Source organism: Jaculus jaculus, chromosome 6 (assembly GCF_020740685.1).
Source record: "Jaculus jaculus isolate mJacJac1 chromosome 6, mJacJac1.mat.Y.cur, whole genome shotgun sequence".
Taxonomy (NCBI): domain Eukaryota; kingdom Metazoa; phylum Chordata; class Mammalia; order Rodentia; family Dipodidae; genus Jaculus; species Jaculus jaculus.
Window position 1 is genome coordinate 10688985 of NC_059107.1, and position 19118 is coordinate 10708102.

Consider the following 19118-nt stretch of genomic DNA (forward strand, 5'->3'; position numbering starts at 1 on the left):
AAGGCCATCTGTGGACCCAGAGGCCCCTCTGTCCTGTGCAGACCCAGAGGCCATCTGTGGACCCAGAGGACACCTTGTCCTGTGCACACCTGCTCAGGTATTTGGGACACAGTGATCCTCTCAGCCTGGCCTCTCATGAGCTTCACAATTCTCACACTGTGCAGGATCCACACAGCTTCTCATAGGGAGACTTAGCTATAGTGCAGGCGCAGGAAGCAGATCTCCGGAGCTGCCAACTGTGGCTTCTATTCTTGAAGCATAGGAAAGAGATACTGACTGAATTTCAACAACTGGGACTTGACTTCAACAGGCAGAACGCTGAAGCAAGAGTTTTCTAACTGGATATTACTAATTACCCACAGACACATGGAATTAGGATGTTTTCCACAATCTGTGGGGTCAGCTGGGACCCAGCTAAGCCACAGGGCTCCACTACCTCCAGGGCTGGTTGCTGACTCGGTCACTCTATGTTTTCAGACATCTGAGAAGAATTACTGTGGCTCTGGGCAGGATGGTTTCTGTCTCTTCAGTCATTAATGATCTGTTAATAAAAGCAGCAAGGGAACGAGAGTGCAAGAACAAAGAGGCATAGGGACAGCCGTGAGGGAGGTCAGCTGACAACAGGGAGAGATGGCCCCCAAGCAGAGTCCTCTCCCAAAACCCAAGGGCCTCCCCTGTGTAGGAGGCAGAGTTCTGAGGAAAGGCCACTGCGCCCGACCTGGTCTGATCTTTGCTGGCTCTGGGCTCATACGCCTTACTTGCGCCTGGGAAGTGCCTCTTCCAGCAGAGGCCCCAGGTTTCATGAGGGTTGGAAGGCTGGCACACAGGTGAGAAAATACAATGTATAATCACTCTTGTGGGAAGGACAGCATGAGGAAGGGAAACGGGAGGAGACAGGACCTCCATGACTCCAACTTACGCCTACATTTCCATGGTAACAAAAGTACATGGTAGAACAGGGCAAGGAGGCCACCAGAGGGCACGAGTAGGAAGGACTGTGCCATGTTCCATAACCAGGCTGCTCGCCACCCAACATCTCCAACATACACTATGCAGCCCTGGGGACCCACCTTTCGATTTCCAAAAACTCCATCATTCACACAGTGGTGTCTGCATCCCCAGGGACCTTGTTCTGAGGCTCCTTCCTGGGATTACTGCATGGGGGCCTCCCAAACCACACCCCAAATTAACCATGCTTAAAATACATGAGGAGCTGGAGAGATGGCTTAGCAGTGAAGGTGTGGCCTTTGAAGCTTAAGGACCCAGGTTGGATTCTCCAGGTCCCATGTAAGCCAGATGCACATTGGTGACAAATGCATCTGAAATTCGTTTGCAGTGGCTAGAGGCCCTGGCGTGTCCATTCTCTCTAACAAATAAGTAAAATCTTTAAAACACATAAAATGGACCCCAGGAGAGGCACCTGAAAGGCTCACCAGTCCTCCTGTGGACTTTCCAGGGCATGGGGGGACAGTCTGAAGCACTGTAAGAGTCAGGGAGTCCAAGACCACAGGCCCTGGGCACCCTGGGCCAATGGAGATGAAGGCAAGGTGAGAGATGGACTCCAGTGCGTAGTTTGTATACACGCTCACTCCATGAAGAGGAGACACCCTAATTTCAGGTGTCAGTGACACAGCAGGGGTGGAGCAGATGTGGGGTGGGGCAATATAGGACCCTGGCTAGGCTGAGACTGCAACAGAGTCTATAATGCTATCAACCCCAAGTCACAAGTGACAGGTTCTGCATAAAATCAATGAAGATATTGTATACAATAACCCTCAGGCCATATGTGCAAGGTGGACACAAAACATGAACTAGTTTCATGTTCAGACTTGGATCTTATTCTCCAGAAACCTCCCTATCTACATGCAGATATCCCACAATCTGAGACACCTTGTGTCAATATTTTAGACTTCATCCCTGAAATTCTGAAGCTATTCCAAGCTCAGAAGGTATTTAACAATGCTATGCAGAGAAACAGCGATTAAATGCCCTTCCCTGAGGCGACACCACTAACATCTTCCCACTCTCCAGGCCTCAGATCTGTGATGTTGGCAGCCTCTTGGGTCTGGAGGAAACATTTACTGTATTGCTCTCTCCTGTGATGTGCAACTTCCACCAGCACGGCCCTGTGATGCTGCGAGGCTGCCCCCGTGTGGCCACACGCACATAGCATGCCTCCAGGAGAGGCTGTGGCTTGGGGGTCCCAGTCAAGGTTTCCACCTCCCACCAGGCTGTGGGAGTGACCATCACTGAGTTCCCATCCAGTTGGAGCCTCTTTCTCCACTACAGCTCATTATGTGCAACCAGGTCCTCAAATCTGCTGCAAGACACAGCCATCCATTAGCAATGAGGGGGAACTTTCTGCTGAGTGCAGACTCAGTTTCGCCAGAGAGTGCCACCAGGAGACACAAAAATAACTCAGGTATCATGGTCCGGGTGCTCAAGTCATCCATACAAGTGTCTGTGTGACACCTCCTCACAGAGGAAAGGGTCTCCAGTGTCCCAATCGAATCCCAACATGCTGCTGCTAGGACAGTGGTTACAAAGACACCTCTGAGGCCAACATCCATAATTAGGGACCTTAAGTGAGGGAGGCCAGCCTGCGTTAGCTGGGCACTGGGGTGGTATCCTGAAGCACATCTGTGGCTCTCCTGTGCAGGGCAGCCTGTGGACCACAGCCAGCCTGTACCCAAAGCCTAGGACCCCTATTTGCTACAAGCCTCTTGTTACACGTGACTTCTAAAGTCTACCTAGCTGATAAATCCATGAAAACCTTGCAAACACCTCTCCAGGATGTTACCTTCCTGCAGTCATGGGCCATACTTGGATGGCTGCCACCTCCCCAGGACGTCACACACCTCCTCCCTAAAGCCACAAACACACATGTCATCTCCTCCTTCAGTTCTCCTTCCACTGGACACCCGCCATCTCTCCAGGACGTCACACACCTCCTCCCTACAGTCATACATGCCTGCTTACACCGCCTCCTCAGTCCTCCTTCCACCAGCAGCAACCCACATTTCCTGCTTCTCCGTGTACCTCACTGGACACTCGGGTGGGAGAGCAGCAACATGACACTTGTCTTCCCCACAGTGCACACCCTCCTGCTCCATGCTGGTCACACCTGTGTCCACTTTCTCTCTGAAAGCCCTGCCCTCATCAGAATCCACAAGTACCAGCACCATGCCAGATGCACGAGGCACGTGTACCTCCACCTCCTGGCCCTCGGTGGGAGGTTCTGCTGAGCACAGCCTACTGTACTGCATGTTGGCACTGTGCCAACAGGGTCTCAAGAATGCAGACCCCCAAATACACAGCTGGGTGGCTGGAAAGAACCAGACTCAATGCCAAGGGATACGATGGGCTGGAGGTACGAGGGGGAGAGGCACCAGGGCAGCTCTGGGATTGGCGCTTCTTGAAGCGGCCTGAGGAGAGGCAAGGACGGTGGGCCTGAAGCTTCCACTTACTCTGAAAGACTCACAAGCCTTTGCTGTTAACACGTGCTCTCAGCGTTTCCCCACAGTTCATGTGCTGGGAGATGGGCCCTAGTGTGATGACGTTGGGGTGTGAGGTGGGACCTTCAAGGGGTGGGAACTAACAGGAGGTTCTTAGGTTACTACTCTCAGGAAGGATTACGGGATCACAGTCACTTTGAGGGATCTAGCTGCAAAGCTTTCTGCTGTGCCCATGACCTTGCGTGTGCTCTTGCCACCATGCCAGCCACCATGAGGTCCTCACCAGAGGCCACACACATGGCACTGGCCAACTCTGCATTTAAGCTTCCAGAATGATAGCTAAGTACCCCTTGTTTACTTGTAAAGTACCCAGTCTCTGGCATTTTATTACAGCAACACGAAATGGGCTGATAATACCCTAACCATATTAGCTTTCCATTACTATAATGGAATATGTGTACTTCTACAGAGGAAAAACTCACCCTGGCTCATGGTTCTGAAGTCCCCAGTCACAGGCCAGGTGAGTTCACTGTTGGAGCCTGTGGTAAGGCGGAGATCAAAACTGCTCTTCTTCCTTTAATCCCAGCACTCAGGAGGCATAGGTAGGAGGATCACTGTGAGTTCAAAGCCACCCTGAGACTACATAGTGAATTCCAGGTTGGCCTGGGCTAAAGTGAGACCCTACCTCAAAAAACAAAAACAAACCCTGCTCTCCTTAGTGAAGAATGAAGGAAGGAAAAGAGAGCCAGGAAGGAACTATGGTCTTAGAATCCCCTTCTCCAATGACTTAATGACCTCCCTTTTGGGCCCTACCTTTTAAATGTTCCTTCATCCCCCAACAGCACCATCCTAAGGGCCTGTGTAGAGACACTCAAGACCCCGACGATGGCACAGATCTGAAGCCCATGCATCTCTCAAGGACTCAATTCAAGCTGCAACCTGAGGTTCAGGTATCAAGACTGAGCATGGTGGTTTGCAATGGCTGCTTGGAGCCGGGAGCTGGCAGCACTGAGTGATGCATGCGCTGAAGGCCCATCTCTAATTGTGGAAGTGGGGCACATGCTGCTCGGCCCTGCTGGCCACTCACCTGCATGCCAGATAGAACAACTCCTCTCAGCAGGTGAAGATGTGCCCCTGCCTCTAAGTACTAAGGCATCTTCTAATAGCTCCACCTTCTTGCTGAACTGCACTTCTAAAATGGGAATGACCTCTGGCATCTTGGCAGATATCACTCGATAGGTCACATCTGGCTTCCCAATGAACCGCTGGCGTATGCTGACTTCATAAGGTGAGTGGACCTTAATGTCATCTACGTCTTCCCTCTCAAACCTGTGCAGGAGCAGAGAATTGGAGTCCTGGATTTCCAAACCAGAAACCAGGACAATGAGCTTTCCTGGCTTGGTATGAGACTCTGTTCTCTGGGAAATAATAGCAGGGATTTTGATGATGACCCCTTCCTTCCCAAAAGGCTCACAGCCAGCTCCGGAGGCACCTTCCCTGGGCTTTGATTTTGTGGGGGTCTTCCAAAGCTTGGAGCTGAAGGGCCACCAAGAGGGGGTCTCCAGTTCTGTCAGCAACCTAAAAGAGCAAAGAAAACACAGAAGCCTGCATCAGGTGATCTTAAAGATAGATACTCTGGATCTTCAGAAGACTGCTTGAATCTTTGTAAGGCCCGTTATCATTTTACAGTTAAGTCTTCCCCACTAAGCACTCATGGACCAGGAAGAGCAAGAAAGGAACCTGCAGCTCAGTACAGTGAGCTGGAAGCATCCAGCTAACCAGAAGTAAAGACACAGTGAACATGTGTGTCTGACTCATTGCTCTCCACTGCCTTGGCCTGCGGAGTCTTAACTCAAAATCCATCCTGACCTCAGTCTCTACAAAACTGTCTGCCATAACTTGCTGCAGTGTGGAAATGTCCCTACCCAAAACAGCAGGAGGCGCATGTTGCTCCTGGGCACTAAAAACAGAGCCAATGAAAGTGAAGAATGGACTTCTTTGTTCAAATTTTTAAAAAATACTTTATTTATTTGCAAGCAGAGAGAGATAAACGAGAGACAGAGAGAAAGAGCGGGTGTGGCAGGGCCTCCAGTCACTGCAAACTAACTCTGGCTTTAATGGGTACTGGGAAATCTAAATTGGATCATTAGGCTTTGCAGGCAAGCATTTTAACCACTGAGCCATCTCTCCAGCCCTAAATTTTTATTCATTTGCACAGATGCACACACATGTGTGTGTGTGTATGTGTGTGTATGGGTGTGCTGGAACCACTTGCCATTGCAAAGCAACAAACACGAGATGCTTGTACCACTATTTTCATCTGGTTTATATGGGTGACTTGGAAATTGAGCCTGGGCCTCAGGCTTTGCAAATGGCATCTTCCTAGCCCTCACACATGCTAGGCTCAGATGTAATTAAGTTCTAGTATAGCCAGTGCTCATCAGACTGGAGAGAATGACAAACACCAAGAAATAAAATCTGAAGAGTCAACAGAAGAGAGACAAATGGTGGGAGGAAAGGAAAAGCAAAAATTAAATAAAACAGACAGGAAAAAGTGCATGGCAGAATTAAGCTGAACTTACAAGTACCCACACTAAATGTAAATGGACTAAATTAAAATAAATATGGACATCTTGGAAGAAAAAACAAGATTCCGGTATATCTTGTTCACCAAAGACACTGTAAAATATAAAAGCACAGATACACTGAAAGGAAAAGATTAGAAATACGTACATTATACATATACAGCTAAGAGTCTTACCAGAGCACTGTATGATAACAAGAGAACTAGTCTAGGGCTGGAGAAATGTCTAGATGATTAAGGCACTTGCTTGCAAAGCCAAAGAACCCAGGTTCAATTCCCCAGGACCCAAGTAAGCCAGATGCATAAGGTGGCACATGCATCTGGAGTTAATTTGCAGTGGCTAGAGGCCCTGATACACCCATTCTCTCTTTCCCCCACTTTCTCTATCTCTCAGAAAAATATTTTTAAAAATAAGAGAACCAATCTAATAGAAAGACAATACTAAACATATATGTATGAAATAAGAGAACTTCAAAACTTATTAAACAAAAAGTTGACAGAACTAAGGACAAACAAGTAATTATAAGTAGAGATTTTAACATATTACTTTCAATGACTGATAATAGAACAAGTAAACAAAAAGTTTACTAAGACTGTGGACATTCTGAACACTATTAAACCAGCTCATCCTGACTGATAATTATTAAACACGAGAAAATATTTTAAGCGAATGACAATTATAATATACACAAGAAACAAACAGAGCAGCTATTAGAAAAAAATATACATTTCCACATATGTATATGAAAACTTCTTAGAAAGGTTAAAAATCAGGGCTGGAGAGATGGCTTAGCGGTTAAGCGCTTGCCTGTGAAGCCTAAGGACCCTGGTTTGAGGCTCGGTTCCCCAGGTCCCACATTAGCCAGATGCACAAGGGGGCGCACGCGTCTGGAGTTCGTTTGCAGAGGCTGGAAGCCCTGGTGCGCCCATTCTCTCTCTCTCTCCCTCTATCTGTCTTTCTCTCTGTGTCTGTTGCTCTCAAATAAATAAATAAAAAATTTAAAAAAACAAAAAAAAAAAGAAAGGTTAAAAATCAGTGATCTAAACTATTTAAAAAAGTTTTAAGGGGCTGGAAAGATTGCTTAGTGGTTAAGGCACTTGCCTACAAAGCAAAAGGACTCAGGTTCGAGTCTCTAGGATCCATGTAAGCCAAATGAACAAGGTGCACATGCATCTGGAGTTCATTTGCAGTGGCTGGAGGCCCTGACATGCCCATTTTCCCTCAAATAAACAAAAATAAAAGTAAAATTTAAAGTTTTTAAATCAAGATCAAATAATAATCAAAGAATGTAGAAAAAAATGCAAAAACCAGTAACATTGAAAACAAAAATGAACCATTAGTAAAATCAAGTCAGTTCTTTGAAGCAAACCAAATGCATAAATCAATAAAATTGAAAATAAAAATTAGTAAAATCAAGTCAGCTCTTTAAAAGTCAATAAATTACTAATAAGAAATGGTCAAGGCAAGGCACTTGGGAGGCAGAGCTAAGAGGATCACCATGAGTTCGAGGCCACCGTGAGACTACATAGTGAATTGCAGGTCAGTCTGGGCTAGAGTGAGACCCTACCTTGGACCCCCCCCAAAAAAAAGTTAGAGAAAATGCAAATTAGATACTAGGAATGGAAAAGTGGGCTATTACTATATATATATACATTGAACGTCTTGTGGATGATATTCTCAGTGCCAATAAACCTGACAACTTACATAAAATGCACACTTGAAATACCCAACCCCTGAAACAGGGGCAGGAAGAATATGAGTAGTTTTAGAAAAAAGTTGCAACTGTGAAGCTTGTGCCATATAAATTGACTGACATTCACTCCTTGAGGATGAAAACATAGAACAAAGAAATCCAGACAGAGGGCCAGAGGGATGGCTTAGCAATTAAGGTATTTGCCTGCAAAGCCAAGGACCCAGGTTTGATTCCCCAGGACCCATGTCAGCCATGTCTGGAGTTCGTCTGCAGTGGCGGGAGGCCCTGCTTGCCCATTCTCTCTCTCTCTCTCTCTCTTTCTCCCTTTTTCTCTGTCAAATAAATAAATATTAAAAATATATTTTAAAAAACTTAAAAAAAAAGAAATCCAGACAGAGAGCCAACTAAAAAAATCATCCAGGCTGGGGAGATGTCTCAGTAGTTAAAGGCACTTGTTTGCAAAACCTGATGGCCCAGGTTCAATTCCCAAGCACCCATGAAAAGCCAGATACACAAAGTGGTGCATGCATCTGGAGTGTGTACGCAGCAATAAGTGGTCCTGGCATGCTCCTGAACTGTCCCCTTGCAAATAAATAATATTTTTAAAAATTCAGTCAACACAAAGCAAAAAAAGGCAACTGAAACTACACTAAGAGATGAGAGGAAGCAATATCAGGACATGATTCAAACAACATCTGTAGAACAAAAATAATTCTTGAAGATTAAACTATAACTGAAATAGAAGGAAGACATATAAAGGAGAATAAAAACAAAAGCATGCAGCAGCAAAATGAAGAGAAAATAGGTAACAAAATCAGCAAAAGATGACAGATACACAAAAAGTGGAAGCTCTGCATACACCACATTACCAAAAGAATAATACAAGAATAGCTCCCATTCTGAGGGCCAGACTCAGTAAGCTTAATGAGGGTCTGTCACAAATTGTATTTGAAAATACCAAAAACTCCCACCAAACCCATTTGCCCCCATCAAAACAGATCATAACCAAGAGGGGCACAGGTTGCATGTTTTGACCTGATTGGAGGGGGGCATGGTTTGATCACCAAATCGGAGCCAGGCACACTGACAGGACAGGCTGCTTCACTCATGAGCTCGTCACATGGGGACACACACCAATCCAGAGGTGGCCACAGGGTGATTTTATCCATTCAAGTGGCCCTCCCCGCACAGTGCACACAAGAAGTGCACAGCCCTGCTTCTGGGGCCAGGAGTGTGCTAATATGGGATTGTGGAGAGGACACTCTGGCCTTTCAGGTGAGGTAGAAGAGACCTCAGGGCTCACCCACCTGTCAGCCACATCTAGGTCCGACTCTATCTTCTCCAGGTCCTTCATGACGCTGTCCAGCTGCTTGCCCTGGTGGTGAAGGACCTTGGCCGTATCTTCCATGCGCCTCTGGGAACTGGCCATCAGTCCAGTCAGTTCCTGTCCCTTGGTCATGGGGGAGGAGGTCACGTTGGCAGCAGAGCCTGGTTGGGACAACAGCAGCTCCCTCCAGAAGTGCTCGATGATGTTGAAGACAACGTTGCGACTGGGCTGCAGTGAGCTGAACCAGTGCTTGGCATGGCCCTTCTCCAGGACTGTGATGGCACTGAAGATAAAGTGAGAAGACTCCTTTCTGATCTCAGTGACACTGGAGAGGGGCACACCGACAAGGACCTCTCCAGTTCTATCTGCAATAAACTTCAGTGAGTGAGGCAACAGGGACAGCTTCCCAGAGACCCATCGTTTCTCAAGGTCCAAGTAGTAGGAGCAAGGCCAGGCGTGGACACAGACATCGCTGCTCATCTGTTCTCAGGGGGCTGCGCTACACCAAGACAACAGGGTCTGTCACTGAGGAAGAAGAGATGGTTAGTGACAGGTAAAGCTAAAATGGATCCATCACCTTTAGACTACAGACACCAGGGGGAAGGGAGAATGTGGCCTTAAGGAAAGTTCTGGGCCCCTACATGGCAGGTGAAAGAGGTGAGGACAGGCTAAAGATGGTCAAAAGGGGTGGAGGGATGGCTTAGTGGTTAAGGCGCTTGCCTGCAAAGCTAAAGGACCCAGGTTTGATTCCTCAGGACCTATGTGAGCCAGAATGCACAAGGGGGCACATGTGTGTGGAGTTCATTTGCAGTGGCTGAAGGCCCTGGCGCCCCCATTATCTCTCTCTCTCCCCCTTTCTCTGTCAAATAAATAAATAAATAAAAATATTTTTTAAAAAAAAAAGATGGTCGGGCTGGAGAGATGGCTTAGCGGTTAAGCGCTTGCCTGTGAAGCCTAAGGACCCCGGTTCGAGGCTCGGTTCCCCAGGACCCACGTTAGCCAGATGAACAAGGGGGCGCACGCGTCTGGAGTTCGTTTGCAGTGGCTGGAAGTCCTGGCGCGCCCATTCTATCTCTCTCCCTCTATCTGTCTTTCTCCCTGTGTCTGTCGCTCTCAAATAAATAAATAAAAAATGAACAAAAAAATATTTAAAAAAATAAATAAATAAAAAATAAAAAAAAGATGGTCAAGAATAGAGCCAAATATATCCTAAGGACTCATCTCATTTCCTTAGAAGTACATGCTCAACCATGTTTATTGTTGCTCAATTTATAATAGCTAAGAAATGGAACCAGCCTAGATGTCCCTCAACTGATGAGTGGATAATGAAGATGTGGCAAATTTATACAATGAAGTTCTACTCAGCGGTAAAGAAAAATGAAGCTATAAAATTTGCAGAAAAATGGATGGATCTGGAAAGGATTATACTAAGTGAGGTAACCCAGGCCCAGAAAGCCAAGCACCACATGCTCTCCCTCATATGTGGATCCTAGCTACAGATGATTGGGCTTCTGCGTGAGAAGGAAAATACTTAGTAGCAGAGGCCAGTAAGTTAAAAAGGAGACTTAAAGGGAAGAGAAAGGAAGGGAGGAGGGTACTTAATAGGTTGGCATTGTATATATGTAAGTACAATGATTGAGATGGGGAGGTAATATGATAGAGAATGGAATTTCAAAGGGGAAAGTACAGGGGCAAGGAGGGAGGGTATTACCATGGAATATTTTTTATAATCATGGAAAATGTTAATAAAAATTGTGAAAATAAAATTAAAATTAAAAAAAGAATAGAGCCAAGACCCCCAAGCCCAGAACTGTGCTTGTCCCCTCATTCCCCATGAGACCCTCTATTCCTGTGCCAACTGGGAAGAATCTGAGGACAGCTAGCACTGTGCACCCCAGACCCTGGGCCTTGTTCCTTTGGTCAGGCTGCAGTTTAGCCTTAGACCTTTCCTGTGTATACAACCTTATGACTGTGAGGTCCCTACCACTGCTGTTCTCTATTTATACAAGGTCCTCCTAAAGATGCCCTTTGAAATCTCTGTTCATGTATTTGATTAATATATAAAAGTCATATAGACACATGTTCCCCTCCTGGACAGTAATCTCAGAGTGGTACCTAGCTCCAGAGTTATGTGCACATGTATGTATTTATACAGGAACAGCTTGTATAGACATAGGTAGTGAAATACACTATCTTCCCTTTCTTCTTTTGCTTTTTTTTTCCCCCTCAGTGTTAGCTATCAACTGTAGAGTGTGCACGCTAGCCAAGCATTCTATTATTGCACTACATCCCTAGTCCTTTGTTTTTGGAAACAAGATTTCATTTTGTAACTAAGACTGGCCTCAAAGTCACGTTCCTCCTGGCTTCACCACCCTCGCCCCACTAGAATCACAGGTGTGTGATATCACGCTTGGCTACCATGTGCAAGATCATATTCATCAAAGCAGTATGATAAGTCATGGAAGACAGATTTGCATCAACCCTTCTAGAACATGTGGACCAATGTGCTTACGGTATAGCATGTGGACCAATGTGCTTATGGTATAGCTACGGACTGTAAGTCAAGAAAGGACATCCTGCCCTGAATTTAAGGAACTGAGTTAGTGACAGCCAGGCCTGGTAATGCCCAGTGAAGAACTCTGCCAAGTAGATGATGGTTCAAGGCAATGCAGTGTCTCTTCCACTCCCTCTCTCCCTCTCTTTCTCAATATGTCTCTCTCATAGTTTTAGTATGACATGACTGTCTACCAGCAGGAGCACAAATTGTTAGTATGATTCCTCAAATACTGTGAGCTTTTCACAAAGTAGTTCTGGTCTACAGGGACACTCCTGTCAGTCCGAAGTCTATAAGCCTCCAAGTAAGACAAATGTCACAGCAGTGATTTGACTGTACAATGTGCTCTGTAGCTAAAGTGCAAATGTGCTTGGTCCCTAGATGCTTGGGAAGGCTGTGGAGCCTTCAGGACGTGGAGACTTTCTGCAAGCGTGTCACTGGGGTGGGCCTGGCTTACAGCCCAGCACTGCTTGCTGTTCTCTCTGAACCTCCTCCCTGCTCACAGGGCAATGCAAGGCTCTTGCCATACTGATGACACTATGACAGACTCTCTCCTCGGGAACCACGGGCAAATTAAACTCTCTCCTTCCTTCACGTGCTCTGGTCATGCATTTTGTCCCAGCAATGAGAAAGTAACTGACACAGCAGTAAGAACACACAGGCGGCACTGACAAGGCCCTGGCTCAACAGGCGTGGGTGGAACCATTAATTCTCTCCCTGATCCACCCTCAAAAGAGCCGGTCCTTGAGCTAGTTACCACTGTATTAGACACTATACACAGCCATTCAAGTTAGACCAGCACACAGACGCCTCAAAATGAGGCTGTGGCACAGACTGCAGCGCCCGCTGCCCCTCCATGCCCCCCCCCGGTGTGGTTCAGCTGGCAAGTTGGGCGGCTATGCCCACTTAAGTTATACATTTCACACAGTGTTAGGTGAGTCTATAGCTGTGAGGGTGGTAACTCTGAATGCTTAGTACTCCTTCTTGACAGTAAGGAGCTCTGCAACCAGTGACCAGCAGTAGGTCCAGAAAGCCCAAGGGCTCTATCAACCCACTGCCACTACACCTACTGCCGCCATGACCACCTGTGCCGGAACAGGTCACCAGGCCAGGAAGCAACATCTGACAGCGCAACGCCTTGGGCTGAGCAATGCGGCAGTGGAGACGAACCTCAGGGCAGCAAGAAGGAGTGAGCTGTGGGAGAGAGGCTTAGCACCTGGAAGTCAGCAAGGAAGTGACAGGACTGGGATTGTCTGCAGCCCAGAGACAGGACAACACGTACTGCCACACCAACTGCTGCGCCCCAGCTGGGGACTCCAAAAGTACAGGAGCGTAGCAGACCTGCAGCACTAAGGGAGGAACCCGCTGCCCGGCCCTCACAGGCCTCATATCCAGCTTAGCGACTCAGCTGGGCACTATAAGTGACTGTCTTCCTCCAAAGAGTGACCACACATTGACAGTCCTGAGCCTTGAGGACTCAATCTGCTATAACAGCTCCTGCTAGACACCATCCCGTCCTTCATACTATCCTGTCTTACAGGCTGGCAGCCAGCTCCAGGTGCCACTAGAAGAAGCCTTGAGGCTGTGTGTGCCTCACAGCACCAAGAAGAGGCCTCTTGGTGTCCTCCAGCTCCAGCACCCTCAGCCTTACTTGCACTCACCCATGGGTGATGGAGAAGGCCTCCCTATAGTCCATGTTTTTGAGATCACAGCTACTAGTGCTAAAAGTTCTGTCATCACGTGTGCTTGTCCATGAGACCTTGTCCCTGAGGAAGGTCGTATCTATGGCCCATGGTGCTAAGAATGTGGTGACCTGACCAGTCCCACACCCATGTTTGTCCAGTGGTACCTGGAGAAGGTCCTATCCATTCCTGTAACTCCAGGGTCATAGTCAACAGTGCCACATCCCTGGCATTTACCTATACTTGCTCCACAGGACCTAAAAGCAGAACCCTCTGGATGGGACTACCACCATCATAAGCTCCAGGCCATGGTCAAATTACTCTACAGGGCCTAAGGACATACATACCTGAAATCCCAAGTCTACAAGCAGAACTATTCACAGAAGAGAAAGAAAAGAGGATCAAGTATGAGCATGACAGAAAACTGCTAAGCCATAATAATGGCTTGGAATGGAACAAAGAGTAGAAAGAAACAATGAAAAAGCAGAAACAGAAAGGCAGGAAGAATTTTATAGCTATCAATAATGACCTTGAACATAAATGGACTCAAATCACCAATTGAAAGACAGAAGGGCTAAATGAATTAATTTAAAAAAAATACAACTATAAGCCAGTCATGGTGTTGTACACCTTTAAGCCCAGCACTTGGAAGGCAGAGGTAGGAGGACTGCTGTGAGTTCGAGGCCACCCTGAGACTGCATAGTGAATTCCAGGTCAGCATGAGCTATAGTGAGACCCTACCTCGGAACCCCCCCCCCAAAAAAAAAGCATCAACAACAAAAACCACAAGTATAGCCAGGCATGGTGGTGCATGTCATTAGTCTCAGCACTTAGGAGGATGGCTGTGAGTGTTTGAGGCCAGCCTGAGACCACAGAGTGAGTTCCAGGTCAGCTTGGGCTAGAGTGAGACCCTAACTCAGAAAAAAAAAAACCACACAAACATATGTTGTATACAAGAAACTAACTATTAATAAAGGTAGAGACTGAAAAGGGAAGCATTTAAAAAAGAAATGTGATTGAGATTCCATCTCACTCCTGTCAGATTGGCCACCATCATGAAAACAAATGATCATAAATGTTGGCGGGGATGTGGAAAAACAGGAACCCTTCTACACTGCTGGTGGGAATGCAATCTGGTCCAGCCATTGTGGAAAACAGTGTGGAGGTTCCTAAAACAGCTAAAGATTGATCTACCATATGACCCAGCTATAGCACTCCTAGGCATATATCCAAAGGACTCATCTCATTTCCTTAGAAGTACGTGCTCAACCATGTTTATTGCTGCTCAATTTATAATAGCTAGGAAATGGAAACAGCCTAGATGTCCCTCAACTGATGAGTGGATAATGAAGATGTGGCACATTTATACAATGGAGTTCTACTCAACGGTAAAGAAAAATGAAGTTATGAAATTTGCAGAAAAATGGATGGATTTGGAAAGGATTATATTAAGTAAGTAACCCAGACCCAGAAAGCCAAGCGACACATGTTCTCTCTCATATGTGGATCCTAGCTACAGATGATTGGGCTTCTGTGTGAGAAGGAAAATACTTAGTAGCAGAGGCCAGTAAGTTAAAAAGGAGACATAAAAGGAAGAGAAAGGAAGGGAGGAGGGTACTTAATAGGTTGATATTGTATATATGTAAGTACATTGAGTACTTACATATTGTAAGTATATTGAGATGGGGAGTTAATATGATTGAGAATGGAATTTCAAAGGGGAAAGTGTCAGGGGGAGGGAGGGAATTACCATGGGATATTTTTTTATAATCATGGAAAATGTTAATAAAAATTTAAAAATTAAAAAAAAAAAGAAATGTGAAATAAATGGAAACACATAGGATCAGAAATAGCTATACTTGTAGCAAATAAAACAGAAGTAAAATAACATAAAAATCTTAAAAACAAAGGTCATTATATATTGATAAAAAGATAAATTCAGGGCTGGAGAGATGGCTTAGCGGTTAAGCGCTTGCCTGTGAAGCATAAGGGCCCCAGTTCGAGGCTCGATTCCCTAGGACCCACGTTAGCCAGATGCAAAAGGGGGCTCAGGCATCTGGAGTTCGTTTGCAGTGGCTAGAAGCCCTTGCGCGCCCATTCTCCCTCTCTCTCTCTCTCTGCCTCCTTATCTCTCTGTCACTCTCAAATAAATAAATAAAAGTAAACAAAAAAATTAAACAAAAGATAAATTCAACAGGAAGATGTAACTACTATTAACACTGGATGACCAAAATAAATAAAGCAAATACTACAAATCTAAAAGGAGAGCTAGATTCAAGGTACATTAACAGTTGAGGACATCAACACTCCACTTTCAACAATGGGCAGATAATCCAGACTGAAAATCAAGAAATGTGAGTTGAACCACACTTTAAAGCAAACAGACCTAACAGACATTTATAACACATCTATCCAACAGCTGCAGAACATACACTTTTCTCATAATAATGCAGAACAGTTCAGAATAGATCCTATGAAAGACCACAAAAGTCTCAAAAATTAAAAATATTATACATCTTCTTTTCAAAACACAATGGAAAAAACTAGAAGCACATAAGAACAGTGTAAAATAGGCAAGTACATGGACATTGAACAACATGCTCCCAAATAACCAAAAGTAACTCTAAAAAGTTAAAAAGGAGACTAAAAAGGTTTTGAAATAAAGGTGAAAATAAAATACCTTAAAATTTTGGAATACAGAAAAAGCAGTACTAAGAGGGACATTTGCAAAAATAAATACATAATCAAGACAGGCTTCAAATGATCTAACAATGTACCTTGTAGTCTCAGCAAAGAACAAAGCAAATCCAAAATGATAAAGAGTAGAAATATCTGAAATCCAAATTTTATGTATTAATGAAACAGTTGGTTTTCTGAATAGATTAAAGAAAATTAACAAATCTTTAGCTAGACTAACCTATAAGATAAATAAAATTGAAATAAAAAGGAGTCATTACAACTGGTACCACGAAACATAAAGGATACAAAATGGCTATAACAATTACATACTAACGCATTAGAAAACATAAAACAAATGGACAAATTCCTAGACATATACAACCTACCAAGACTGAATCTAGAAGAAAAATAAATTATAATCATATCAATATATAACATCATTAAAACAGAAGCTAAATGTCTCTCATAAATAAAAGGCCTAAGACCTGATAGGAAATTTCACAAAGCAGTGAAGAACTAATTACCGATTCGTTTTTAAAATTTGTTTTCACATTTATTTATTTGAGAGAGAGAGACGCAGATAGAAAGAAAAGAGAATGGGTGCACCAGGGCCTCTACCCACTGCAAATGAACTCCAGATGCATGTACCACCTTGTGCATCTGGCTTATGTTGGTCCTGAGGAATCAAACCTGGGTCCTTTGGCTATGTAGGCAAGCACCTTAACTACTAAACCATCTCTCCAGCCCCTAATTTCCAATTCTTAAGCATTAATAAAAATTGAAAAGGAGCTGACATGGGAGCACATGCCTTTAATCCTGGCACTTGGGAGGCTAAGGTGAGAGGATCACCGTGAGTTCAAGGCCACCCTGAGACTACATAGTGAATTCCAGGTCAGCCTGAGGTAGAGTGAGACCTTACCTCAAAAACCAAAAAAAAAGAAAAGAAAAGAAAGAAAGGAAAAAAAAGAAAATTGAAAAGGAAGGGATTCTATGATGCAAAGAATCACTTTGATACCAAAACCACACAAAGATATGGCAACAACCAAAAAATGGCACACCTATATCCCTGGTGACCATAAATACAAAAATTCTCAAAACAAAATACAATACAGAGGAGGCCAGGCACACACTTGCCAATCCTGAAACTTGGGAACTTGAGGCAAGAAAATATGGGTACCAGAGGAGCCAGGGCTACAGAAAGAGAACTTGTTCAAACAACAACTAAGCAAACAAACACGTGAGCAAGCCACATCCAATAAGCCCAGAGATGTAAGAATGGTCTTGTATTTGCAAATCCAATTACATCACACAGAAGAGTAAAGAACAAAAAGCACAGGATCATTTAGAAAGATGCAATATTCCTACATGATACAAGCACTCAATAAGTTAGGTATAGATGGAACACACCAAAGTACTAACACCTATATGTATAAACCCTTAGCAGATGTTGACCATTCCACAGATGCCTTGAAGAAACTGTACTGCAACCACAGCTGCTAGCTGCCACAGTACAACTCTGGCTCCAAACAGCACAATGATCATAGCAATGGCACAACGATCATAGTAATGATCACAGACACAACAGTTTCAAACAGCTTGCACTACATTTTTGCCACCCAAAGCTCTAGCAGCTATTCACCCAGGCTACAGGAGGCACATGTCCCTTGGTGGCCCATCAGAAGACCTGTATTTAGTACAAGTACACTTGCCATAATCACTCTTCTGGCTACATAAGCAGGCTGTTCAGTTCACTTTTCAAGCCGGCTGGGAAACTTCTTCTGTCGCTGGCCCCAGTATCAACATGTTTCAGCCACAGGCCCAGTGATAGGCAGTATATTCGTGGCCTTTTCTTGCCTGCTTTTTGTCTTTCTCATTAGCAAAGTGGGTTGAGTTGGTTAACAAGGAGAGGCCGTGAAGTGGTAGCTGTGTCAAAGGTGGCAGCAGCAGTAACAAGAAGGCAGCCAAGTTCCAGAAGTAACTGGAGTAGGAACAGAGGCACAGATGTGACAAGGAAGGCGGAGACAGTAAGCTATCGACCTTGTCGCCAGGGAAAATCCCAGGGAATTGTCCAACTTTTGGAGCTTAGGATTCCAACACCCTAGGACTGAGAATCATAACAGCAGCCACTTGATGCCCGAGATCTGTAGGAACTAGCTGCTGTCAGAGCTGAGGGTCCTAATATCTGACAGCTATCACACCACAAGTTGCTACCCACTGCTGAAAGCTGAAGAATACAATGGCTGCCAAGTACAGGGCCCGTTGGTAGTTAAAATCCAGAGCAGTAAGCCTCCAATTCGAGTGGGTAGAGCCACAAGTCCTTGGTTTCTAAAACCTGGAATAGCAGTTCCCCAGCACTAGGTGATGCTTATAAGCATGTTGGGCTGTCCCAGAGTCCAGTCCCTAGGCCTTGGGCACTCAAGGCCAGGAATTACCAATAATAGAAGGGCTTCTGCTGATCTACTCATAGCCTCTATCTGGGTAGGACATCAAGCTGACTGGTAAAAGAACGTGTGATACATCTCATGTGTTGAACGAAAGCTCTAGGAGGATAAAGATCATACTCTATTCAAGGTTATAGCTCAGCAACTGCTTTGTGAGGGGCACTCATGATTCACAATTGTTTGTTCTGATAGAACACTGGGGACATGGCTGAGGTCCATCCTGAAGGCTGGGGTCTCCTGTTGCTTGGAGTCCTACTGATGGCAGCCTTTGTCAAGTACTCTACAAAACAAGCTGAACAGACCACAGAGGCATGGCAGTCCCACCATTCATTAAAGACATGAGAAGCTTACCATTATCTTAAATCTGTCTCTCTTGTCACATGTAGGATATCATCAACACACCTAAAACTTGCCACTGGGCCTTAGCTTTCACCATCTGATCAGGGGTGAACTCAAATAACAAATGATATGGCAGAAGAATGAAGGGAAGAAAGGACACCTACCTGTGATGTGCTTAATATACACAAAACTTAAGCTAAAGTCAAATGATAATTCAACTTCCCCAACCATCTCATTCAAGTTCTTCACAGCTACCTCCTAGACCTTCTCTTCACAACAGCAGCAAGGACAGACCCAAATTTCCCACATATCTATGCCAAACCTGCATCATGAGTTACTCCTACAAACCACGGTATTACAGCT

The 19118-nt window shown here is 45.0% G+C and overlaps 1 protein-coding gene across 4 annotated transcripts in view; it reads right to left on the reverse strand.

The window, feature by feature from the left end:
- The window catches only part of Snap47 (synaptosome associated protein 47), a 45944-nt gene that overhangs the window by 19261 nt on the left and 7565 nt on the right, over positions 1-19118 (reverse strand). For all 4 annotated transcript variants that reach the window (XM_004657448.2, XM_045152963.1, XM_045152965.1 and 1 more), the window contains exons 2-3: positions 9041-9585; positions 4543-5033 (exon numbers count right to left, since the gene is read on the reverse strand). In XM_004657448.2, coding sequence (XP_004657505.2) covers positions 4543-5033; positions 9041-9540 — 991 coding nt within the window. In that variant the 5' untranslated portion in view covers positions 9541-9585. The remainder of the gene's footprint in view (positions 1-4542; positions 5034-9040; positions 9586-19118) is intronic.